This window comes from Monodelphis domestica, chromosome 5 (assembly GCF_027887165.1).
Source record: "Monodelphis domestica isolate mMonDom1 chromosome 5, mMonDom1.pri, whole genome shotgun sequence".
Classification (NCBI taxonomy): Eukaryota; Metazoa; Chordata; class Mammalia; order Didelphimorphia; family Didelphidae; genus Monodelphis; species Monodelphis domestica.
Genome location: NC_077231.1, coordinates 267326694 through 267338863, shown reverse-complemented (window position 1 = coordinate 267338863; position 12170 = coordinate 267326694). Strand labels below are relative to the sequence as shown.

Here is a 12170-nt window from a genome sequence, read left to right as displayed (position 1 = left end):
TTTGTTTAAAAAAGTAATTAAATGTATAAAATGCTACATTTCCCCCTTTTTTCTTTTTAGGTCACTATATGTGGGTGGGAGCTGATAATGACACATTTTCCAGAAGTGCTTATCTTAATAGCTCCAAGTGCCAGTGCTTTGGAAAGTCTTGTCATCTTCGATTTTATTATTCTATGGCGGATAGTATTCTGACTGTGGGACTATATAATGATAAGGTAAGGAGAGATGTTCATTTTTAGATTCAATAGAGCAATAAATTCCTGTTCTTAGCAATATGTTCATCTACTTAAAATTTTTTTTTTTTACTACAAAGTATGGCTATTTACAGATACAAGGAATTTCAGAGATTAGCCATCTAGACCAGCTGAATAACAGCCCAACAGACAATATAGCCAAATAAGAACCCAAATTCCAGTATCTCTGACAAGTGGTCATCTAAGCTCCATCATTGACTTCTAATTATGATGAACTTATTGTCTTATGAGATAACCCATACTGCTTGTGAATAACTTTAATAATTTCAATATATTTCTTTAAATTGAGCCAAACACAGACAACTTGGTCCTGATTCTGTGCTTTAGAGTCATCTTTGTCATCATTTATGATAGTAGACTACACCCCTCATCTCCTCAGAAGTCTTATCTTTTCGTGTGTGATGTTCTTCCAGTTCCTCCAATCCATCCACTAATGTTGATAGTCAGTAAATATTTATTGGGTCTCCTATGTGTTAATATTGTTGATATAATTAAGGAAAGACAGCCCCTGCCCTCAAGGAGCACACAACATAATAGGGAAAGGTGATAAACAGAAGGAAGCTAAAAAGGGAGTGGGGTGCCAGAGATTTTCATATTGTGCTCACTACTCATTCATGGGGAACTTCTCAGCAAAATAGAACGTGCTGATGGATTTACATGAAACATATGGGTACACATATGTGGTTACACGATCATACTATATCGCTATGTAGACATCCTTTGTTTTACTGTGACTTGATATTTTAAATTTTAGAACAGAAAAGAACTAGGAAAAATGCTTCAAGAGACACTGAAATGCAATAACTTGATAGGAATAGGTCATAAATTAAAAAAAAAACTTATCTTCTTTCTTAGTATCAAATCTAAAACAGAAGGGAAAGGAGTCACTTATTTATGGTAATACAGTTAATAAGTGTACAAGGCCAAATTTGAACTACTCATGAACTTTTTTTAGATCTTTAAATTCCATTTAGAATCAACGATGCCTTTTGGTTCCAAGGTAGAAGAACAGTAAGGGCTAACGAATGGGGTTAAAGTAACTTGGGGTCACATAACTAGGAAATGTGTTAGACCAGATTTGAACCACTCATAAAAACTATTTTTAAGATCCTTATGTTCCATCTTAGAATCAATGCTGACTGTTGGTTCCAAGGTAGAAAAGCAGTAAGGGCTAGTGAATGCAGGTACAATAACTTGCCTAGGGTCACACAGTTAGAAGGTATCTGAGGTCAGATTTGAACTCAGAACCTACCATTTCTACATCTGGCTCTCAATCTACTGAGCCATCCATCTAGATCCCCTCCATCCCCAAACTTTTAAGAACATCATGAAAAAAAAAACTGGATTTGGAGTCAAGTACATTGTGTTTGAATCCAAATTCTGCTACTTACTTCTGTGTAACTTTGGGAAAATTATGAAGTCTGAGCCTCAGACTCTAAATGTCTAATCTGATGAACTTCACACACTTTAAACCTGACCCTTATGCTTATTAGAAATGATTTATCTGTAATTAATTACTGTGAGATAATATTTCAGAATTTAATTTGTCATATTAGATACAAGGATAATAGGTGATGAATGTTGGTTGCTTGCTGTAGTATCTGTAAATGAAAGTCATTTTGAATTTAGTAATTGCACTTAAAATTGAGGACACTGTGGGGAAACTGATGAGGTAGTTAAAGAAGAAGGCTGGAAGAAAGATCAAAAAGATCAGATTTGGACAAATCTAGTCCTTTTTTTCTTCTGTGCTTTTACACCATTGAACCTAAGCAGCTCTTGGGTCCAGTTCTTTCCCTTGACTTCTGTGGCCCGTCCTTGATTGTCAATAGGACATCAGGAGCTGCTCAGATGTAGCCATACCAGACCTGCTGTTTGATGCTCAGCCAGGTGGAGATGCTGAGGGAAGTCATGGAGTGCAGCCAAGGGCATGTTGGAAGGAGTGGTAGAGATTTGGTTTTTCAGGTCAGGTAGAAGGGCAGATGGGGAAAGGACCAATGTCACTCTACCTTTTGATCCAGGGGTGAGGGAAAAAAGCATTCAATAAATCCACCGTGACTTTCCAGATGACATCAAAGGTCCCCAGAGATCAATGGCAAGAACAAAAGTTGGATATTTGATCAAAGCATGAAGTTGAAACTATGGCAACATTTTTCTCTTGCTGTCTTAAAGCATGTATCAAAGCCAAACTACACTTGTTATCAGCACCAGGAAATGGTGATAATGGGTTTTATCAGAAAGAGCCATTCCTGCTTTTACAGTTTAAGACTTTATAATTTATGTGGCTATACTCTGTAACAAGTGAGGGGTCTAGGGAGTACAATGTAGATAAGGAGAAGTCAAGGGGAACATCTCTGATGACAACTTTGGGAGGGGAGAAGAGTCAAAATGAAATGGAGGGGCAGAGGAGGCTTTGCATAGAGGGCCCCAGGACATCTCCAAACCTAACTTGGGTTTGAATGCTTAGCACTAGAAAGATTTCCTTCTTTCTTCTAGAAACATAACTCTGAGTTGGAATTGAGCTGGACAGGTGTGAGGATGGGTGGAGCAGGATAAGTAAGTAGATGCCAGTGTAGTTCTACTCCTCTGTGCCACTTGCATTTCAGTTCTGACCTTTCCCTACATAATTATATATTCAGTTTTCAAAGTAAAAATTTAGGCTTTATAGAGCAAAGAAAAAAAAAGAAATGGAGGTAGTTAGTAATAAGAGAACAAGATTTCACATGGGAAGTTTGATTTTAATTCTGGTTCCATCTCTGACAACCTGGGTAACCCTTGGGCAAGTTGTTTAACCCAGGTGGACCTCATTTCCATCATTTTTAAAATGAAGACATTGAATTAGATGGTCTCCTGCTATTAGTTCCTTCTCCTTTCAGATGACTTCCCAGCTAACTCTCTCTAAATATTACTTGTACATGGGTTTTTCATTTAAAAAAATATATATATTCCTTCCCCATTTGACTATGAGCTTCTTGAGGGCTGGGAGAGTGTCTAGTCCATAGTAAATAATTAATAAATGCAAGTTGATTGACTGGCTGACTTTTTAGCTGATAATAATAATAGCAAAAACAAATATTCATATGATAATTTCCATGTGGCAGGCGATATTTTAACCTCTTTACATATCTTTTTGATCCTCCCCCAAATCCTGGGAGGGAGATGCTGTTATTATTCCTGTTTTACAAATGAGGAAACTAAAGGAAAGAGGTTAAGTGACTTATCCAGAATCACGCAGCCATTAAGTATCTGAGACTAGATTTGAAATCATTACTTCCTCACTCTAGCAGAGCTCTTTAGCACCACCTAGCAGCCCAATAATTTTGGGCTCATTTTAGCTCAATCCTATTCATACAATTTTTCAAAAAGTATTAATTAATTACCTACTACATGTCAGGAACTATGATAAATGCTAGGAATATAAAGACAAAAACAAAATAATTCTTCCTTTCAATGGCCTTATATGCAAAGTAATTTCAAGAGGAGGAGGTGGAGTAGAATATTAGCCCAGCACTGATTTTTTTTTCTTATTAGCTGATTGGCTAAAATACAGAATGAAGTCAAAGTAAGCATTTATTAAACACCTACTTAGCTGCACCATCACCCTAAACACTAAGAATACAAAAGCTGTTTCCAGAATATATTTTAAATGTTATATAAAAATAGACCATATTCTTCTTTTCCCTGTCATCACATGGCATAGTAATTTTTCTGGGTATTCTATACCCCTTTATTTCTCTTTGTTTGGGGTAAAAAATAAGAAGGGAAAGAATTCCCCTTTATACTTTGTCTACAGATCCTCACTCAATAAAATAATGCCTAGGTTATTGGTTAGGATATTACCACAATATTGTAACAAGAATGTTAGAGAATCTTTGTTATTCTTTCTAAGACCAAGTAGTTGATTAGTCTTTCCCTTTGGGCAAACATATTAAAGTAAAAATACTGTAAAATTCCTTTATTTCATATTCTTGATCTCCTTTCCTTTTTATCATATTTCCAATTGATTATTTAAATCTGTTTTTTTCAGCACCAACTAAATACTGTTTTTTAAAAATTTAAGTGTAAACTAGTATAAAGGTAGAAAATTCTATAGGAAAACAGTATGTTCAATAGTTCAAAATCCTTTCTAAATTGACTAAATAAAATAAAAAAAGAACTATGTCAGAAAAAATAGTTCAAAATTCTTAATCATCAGTGTGCCAAAGCTAATTAAAGTGAATCAGTGTCTTGCTTTGCCACTGGTGATCAAGTACATTTGAAGTGGTAATAAGGAGATCCAGCCTTTGGATGGATATATGAGATGGGAGGTCAAGAAGTTTTTGAATGAGTACGATAGATTTGGGGAATCATAAAGTGAGAATCTTGGGAGATGTAGATGAATTATTGGTATGTTTTATTCTCTTTATGCATGGGAAAATGAGGAAGAATAAACTCAGAGTCTGGACTTGAGCATTTGTCTGTATGTATGGACACACATGCGTGTCTATATGAGATGGAATTTTGAATTACTTGGTAATGATGAAACTTTAAATATAGCAATTCTAGTGGTTTGTGGAACTCGACTTCAGCTGTAGTCACCATAAAAATAGGCATGTTTTGGCTCCATTGTGTCTCCCATCTTAATAGGAAAGAAGAAAATGTTTACCAGATGGGACATAGCCAATGAACAAAATGGAGACAATTTGATGCAAATGATAGAATATATTTCTTGATATTTTTTCTTCAGTTCATTCTGATTATTTTTTCTGTTTTTGCAGAATGTCTTGCCCTTTTTGTTGTTCTGATTCAGTTTCTTAACTTGGTGTCCTTGTACCTACTTAAAAAAAATTGGTAACTATTTCAGGAGGTAGGTGGCTTAGAGGATAGATTGCTAGACCTAGGAATGAGAGGTCCTTGGTTCAAATTTGAGCACAGATATTTTCTCACTGTCTGACCCTAGGCAAATCACTTAACCCCCAATTCCTAGACCTTAAAATTCTTCTGCCTCAGAACCAACAGATAGTATTTATTCTGATATGAAAAGTAAGGATTTTAAAAATTGATAGCTATTTTTTGAAATTCCCTTTTTACAAAATAAATTTGGTACATTTAAAAACATGGTTTTGAGAAGAGGTTTATAGTTTTTACTATATTGCTAAAGATGTCCGTGACATAAGAAGTGTTACAAGTCCCTTTCTCCATTGTAATTATTATACTTTAGATATAAAGAAAGAACTGTGAACTGTTTCTTAATCAGAATGGAATAATTCACTGCTATGATCCCATTTAAGTCAAAGACTTATGCAATACCATCATATATCACAAATTTGAAAGGAAAAGCATTAGACTTCCATTTTCCCAGTTACTATACCTCTTGTATGTAGACAAGCAGATTAAGCCAACTGTAAATTGAACTCTAAGGCCATCATGAAATTTAAGTGCATTTTACTCTAAGTGGGCATGACTATAAATAGGCAATGTGGTGTTGGGGATGGAAAGCAGGTCTCAGAGTCTGGAAGATCTGAGTTAAGTTTTAGCTTTGACACATACTGGTTATGTGACCCCAGAGAAATCACTTAATCTCAGTGTTCCAGGCACTACTGTAAAACTATAAATTTTGGTACTTTCTTCATTGGGAGTTCCAAATATCAACAAATTCATGGCTCTGGGCCAAAAACACAAAGTTATAAAAATATTCCAATTATTAGCCCAATCCATGTCTTCATAGATTGTCAACTGGATGTCTTTCATTGCCAAATTTTATTTTGAATGTAGCCCCTTTTCACTTTGGCTTTTATTGTGAACTATTGTCCTGGATAGAAATGGGAATTGAAGTGTCATGGGATGTAGAAATCATTCAAGATAGGCGGTATTGATAAGTGTCAGGCTAGCTATCAGCTAATTGCAGGAGAGAGATTCCATTTTACTGAACCAAATCTAGTCAGGACCAGTTAGAGCTCTTTCTGGTTCATTGACCTGTTTAAGGATTGGCCTGTGTAGACAAAGTTTACTGCTATTCTGGGACCTGGTGAATTTTTATCTTTTTCTCCACTTCATCCTTCTCCTCTACTATCCCTAACCTTCAGGAGTTTCTTGAACATTTTAAATTGTCCTTAATTTTTTTATCCATATTTTTACAAAAGATTTTGTCTCCAGTTAAAGATAAATTAATTTTTGTCATTCTGAATGTTTGCAATAAATTAGTAGCTCTCATTAAGGGAAGGACAAATAAGAAAACAAAACCTAAATGCAGAAATAAAAAACAAAAAAAATTTTCCCTGAAATGGTTAAGAAAAATAACATAATATCACAGTTGACTATACACGAAACTACATTCTTTTGTAACTTAAAAGGAGTTTAAAATAGGAAGATGGTGAGCTTTAATTTAAAAAAGATGATATCAGTCCTATATGTGATGTTTGTCTTCATGTTTGGAGGTTTTTTCACATTATCTTTATCTGTTTAATATTAGTCACTATGTGTATCATTCTTTCAAGTATGCTTTCTTTATTCTCCATCACATCATGTATCTTTCCAATTTGTTGATATTCCTCCTTTCCTTTTAACTTTATGTTGTAATTATATTTTATTACATTCATATAATACTATTCAGTCATTCTCCAGTTTTGGGGCACTTAGTTTATTTCTAGCTTTGTGCTTTAACGGATAATGTTTATGTAAATATTTTTGCTCAGCTATTACTTTTCTTCCTGTCAGTAACCTCCTTAGAGGTATAAATCTAATACTAGGGTTTTGGGATCAAAATGTATGTTCTAGTTTCTAAATTATGTTATTCCTTAACCATATAATGCTGTATTACTTTCCAAATAAATTGAACGTATTCATGGTTGTACTGGCACTTGAGGTGCTTTTCTTCCCTGAATTTTATTATTTTTTTGTCATCTTTGTCAGTATGACATAGCAATGCAGAATAAAAAAACAAAACAAAACAAAATACCCAAACAGATAAAAAGTAATGTTAGATGATTGAGGCTAGAATAGAATAGAAATTCAGTTCCTTGTTTTCTGAATGTCCTTGGGGAAGTCTTTGGCCTATCTACAGGTTGGTTTCTTTGCTTATAATTTAAGAGGGTTGGACTAGTTGACTTCTGGTTACTTCCAGAACTGTGATCATAAGAAATATACTTGGTGGTTTTAAGATAGTTCTTTAAAGTTTTAAAAATGTTGTCATTTGCTTAAATTTTGGAGATATGTTGATGCCTTGAACATTTTGGCATTGATCTTTACATTTTTATCTTTTCATTTTTTTCTGGCAGAATTGTTTTTATTTGTCATGGTTTTGAAAGATGATTCTTTACCATTATCCTTTTTTATATTTGGCAATTAACTCATTTTCAATTTATTGTGGTGTATAGTATTAGATATGGTTCTAAACATACTTTTTTTTTTACCAGTTAACTGCTCAGTGTTCCCAGACATTAATATGAAATAACCTATTCCTTTCTCAACAATTTGTTTTGAATGTATCAAATAGTATGTTATATGTTTGACAGTGTCTCCTGTATAGAATAGATTTCACTGAATAATTTTTCTTTTTTTCTGGTCCATTTGATAACTTTTGCTTCTTTAATATAATTTGAAATTTAGGAGTAATATTTCATCTTAGTTCCATTTAAAATTTTTTTTACTTGTATTATTGTTTATTTCTAGCATATCTAATTCTGCATAATCCAATAAATTATCCTGATGTTAGATGTTATTTGGACAGCAATGAAATTATGCATTAATCTGAGTAATTTTGGTATTTTTATTATATTACTATAGTTTTCTTACAAACATTGAACACTTATTTAATGGTTTGTCTTTATTTTTCATAAAAAATATGTTTTACTTGTGTTTGTATATAAATTCTGAACTTATTTCAGCACATCAACTACCAAATATTTATTTTCTATTGTTTTAATGCTATTCTTCAATGCATTTTCTGGGTTTTTTTGCTGCTTGTTAACAACACATTGAAACAATGATGTTTTATTGTGTCTTTCTTCATTTCTTAAACCACTTATTATTATGATTTTGGGGTTTTGTGCTCTTAAGTTTTCTAAATAAAATACTTGAAATTTGAGATAGCTTTGGTCTAAACACATTTTTGAGGTTTAATTTGAGGTTCCTTTCTGATAGTATTTTATGGATGATATGTTTCACTTTACCCTATTTCCAGTATTCTCTGGAAATTTTATAATATGGTTTCTTGAAATCAGAAGTTCAGATTCATCATTCACATTTTCCTGGAAGATTAAGAATTTTTAGATAATTTCACTTGTAGATATCTCCAATCTTCTGCTGTTATTTAATCATTTTGTCCTCCATTTTTATATTTTTTGTCTTTTATTTGGTCTGTTCCATTTCATTGATTTATTAAGATCCTCCTCTGATTATCTCAAGTTCCTTTTATATTCCTTTACTTATTTAATTTCTTCCTTTATAGATAACATATCTTTGTATCATCAAAAAATAATAAAGACACTATGTACTAGTTATTGTTTATCTTACTGAATTTATTAACCATTCTGGAGGTTCTTATAATTGCCTTATTTTTTATTCTGGGATAGTGGTTGTATATTGTTTTCTCCTTTCAAAGACCTTCAAGATCTTACTTTTATTCTCTTTCATTTTAATATTTTATTTACTAACTAATTTTGTCAGTTACTTTGCTATATATTCTTTTTTTCTGGAAGATGATTTTCCTGTATAAGAATATTTCTCTACTCACTTTTTTTGTTATTGTATTGCATTATTTGGCTCATTTGTTGTCTCCTACTCAAACAGTTACCAGAAGTATTTTCTTTATCTCCAAAAAGTTCTATCATATGTGGACTAGAAAAAAGAATACAAGCTCATATACTGGATTAAAATGTTTTATAGTTGGCCCAGATTTTTAGCAGCTTTTGGTCTTCATCCAGTTCTTTCCAAAGGGCAGTTGTCCACATCACCAGTCAAAACAGATGGCACCTTTGTTGACTGTACTTGCTGTGAGGTAAAGATCAATGGGTCTTAGATACTTCATTGTTGCCCCATTGAGCTAGTAATCTCTCTAGTTCTGGAACACACTGACAAAGACAACTGTTTATGTTTATGGGTGAATTTCAGGTCAGATCTTGTTATAAATGTTTATTTCCAAAGTATACCCTTGGCATTGTTTAATGTCTACCATGTTCCCTATAAGGAAGAAAATTAGAGAATGAGAAGAGTACTAGATTAAATTTAAATTAGGCTTTTAATGTCACTCTGTTGTAAGGGGGGGGTTATTTTAAAAGGGTTGGACTGGATTATCTAAGAGTGTGGTCACCAGGAATTTAATTTATTCCAAGGAGATTTATTTATAATTTATTTACAAAATGCATAAAGAGTGAAATGAGAAAATCAGAGAAAGGAAAAGGCAAGTCTCTCCTGAGGTTAATTTTTTTCAGAAAATTCAGCAGTTAAGAGTCAGCTTTTCACTCACCATGTGCCAGTTCAAAGGAAGAGATTCAGCCTCATCAGGAACAGGTCTCAGGTCCAGTCAGCACATTCTTCACCAGCCTCCACTTCAAAGAATGAAGAACTGCCAGTAGAGCTGCACTAAAGAAGTTGTCACACCCTTTTAAAGACACTTTCTCTTATGTCACTTCCTGTGCCTTCCCCCAATTCTACGTCTACCAATCACAGTTGAAGCCCTGCTTTAGGACTGCCCAGGAGGCAGTCAGTCGATTCTGATTCATCACCCACTATGGCACATGTGGGTCACAGACCTCCCCCACTCAAGTGTGAATATTGTGTTTACACCTTTGGTGATTAAATCTAAAAATGGGAAGATCTTCCTACTCAACTTTTAAGTAGGGTGTTTACACTTTTGGTTATTAAGTCTAAAAATAGGCAGAGGTAACAATTTAATCTTCATAATCAGGGAAGAGTTAATTATTTTCATTTTCACAATTAGGAGAGAGTTAAATTTAATCTTCACAATGTCTTTTCTTCTGAAAATATCTCACAGAAAACTCTCTCTCCTGAAAATTCACTTATGGAAATGGAATTAAGCTTTCAGTCAGTAAAATAAGAATAGAAGAAATATCCTCATAATGGTACAGGGAAATTATGAAGCAGGAAAATATAATAGGAAAGATAGAGAACAACTGAAAAATTCTTAAGGCAAAAGAAAAAGACTGCTATGGATGGAACAAAAATAGGCTGATGCTTTTTGATTCAGCAAGCAAGCAATATTTATTAAATACTTATTACATGCACAATACTATGTTGAGGATTGGATTATAATGGAAAAACTGAAAAGTATACTCATGAACTTCAATTCTATATGGAGAGGTAGAACATGTATATCAGTAAGTATAGTACAAGGAAAAATATATACACATACACACACACACACACACACATATATATATATATGTATATATACATTATATCAACTGATCTATTACAATAGTACTGGTGAGAGGTAGGTGGCTAAAAATAATTATTGGATATGTGAATAGATAGAAAATAAATGGGGAGAAATATAGAAGCATAATCAGCAAAACTTGAATGGCTCTGGGAGTAAGGGAGAGAGAAAAGTAAAGGACTATTTTGAGGCTATGAATGGGGAAAACGATTGAACAGAAGAGATTGAGAATGAAGAGAAAGATTAGGTGGGAGAGAGTTCTAGAGGATACAATGAATAGGAAAGGAAAGAGAGGGGAGGAAAGGGAAGGGATAGAGGAAGTAGTAAAAGCAAAGGCAGAAACATCCTAAAGAGTCGAAGAATTGAATAGGATAGATATAAGAGCTACAGGGAGAAATAGGAGCTTTTGAGAGGCAGGGTACTTTTGCTTTGTGTGGTAGTAATCCTAAGTCAATGGTTTTAGAGGAATGAGAATTATAAACTTGTGAGCCAATTTAAATTCATTTTAATTCAATAATAGCATTTGCTGAGAACTTACTGGGTAGAATCTCATTCTAGGCATTCAATGGAGAATAAAAAAAGAATGAATTATTCTTCCTTGATCCTATAGAGGTCAACAAATAGCAGTTTAATTGATGCTGGATTACTTTGAAAATAATATCAAATCTACAAAACTTAGGTTTAAAGAATCATTAGGTTAAAGAATCAAAATGTATACTGGGAAAGCAATGACCATTATCTAGATATATGGATGTTAATTTCTGTCTTAGAAGGATCCTTTGAAATATATTCTTTGAGATCTATTCTGTTATCTGCATCAGAATTATTCATACCAATAGTTCCTTTCCATTTAGACTCTCAATATGAGTTATTTAAAAAAATATTTTGAATGAGTAAAAATATTTTTGGAAATGTCATGTCTAGTTTGACATGCCATGCTTCCTTTAATACTGAATGGAATATGATGCCTATTTTACCTGTGAAGGTACTGAGGCTTACTTTCTGGGTGTTGGTGGAATGTCAGGGATTGCTTCCTATGTCTCCTCTTCATGGAACCTCTAAGCTTCATTGACCTTTCATCACTTCCATTTTGTGCTAGGTTGGGGGCGCATGCTTAAATGTTCCCAAAAGGATGGAGATGGTTTGCTGAAGAGTACAATACAAAATGGAATTGGTGGCATTTTAGGCAAAGTAATATGACTTTGACTATGAGACATATCATTTTTGGTTCCATGTTACTCAATTTCAACATTGGAGTGGCCTTATGGGGTCACCTAATAAGTCAGTATTTGAACAAGAATACACCCTATAGGGGAAGCTAGGTAGTTTAATGGATAGAAAGCCAGACTTTGAGATAGGAAGACCTTGGATTCAAATGTGGCCTCAGATACTTCCTAGCTGTGTACCATTGGGAAAATCACTTAATCTCCATTCTTCTGCTTTAGGAGCAATATAAAATATTTAATCTAAGATTAAAAGTAAGAGTTGTTTTTTTTAAAGAATTCTTTCTATAACATCCCAGAGGCACAATCATCCACATTTTG

The 12170-nt window shown here is 33.5% G+C and overlaps 1 protein-coding gene across 1 annotated transcript in view; it reads left to right on the top strand.

Moving 5' to 3' along the window:
• Nucleotides 1–12170, top strand: part of MALRD1 (MAM and LDL receptor class A domain containing 1) — a 1015998-nt gene that overhangs the window by 103497 nt on the left and 900331 nt on the right. The window contains exon 8 of the mRNA XM_007504899.2: nucleotides 61–215. Within this exon, the coding sequence (XP_007504961.2) occupies nucleotides 61–215 (155 nt within the window). The remainder of the gene's footprint in view (nucleotides 1–60; nucleotides 216–12170) is intronic.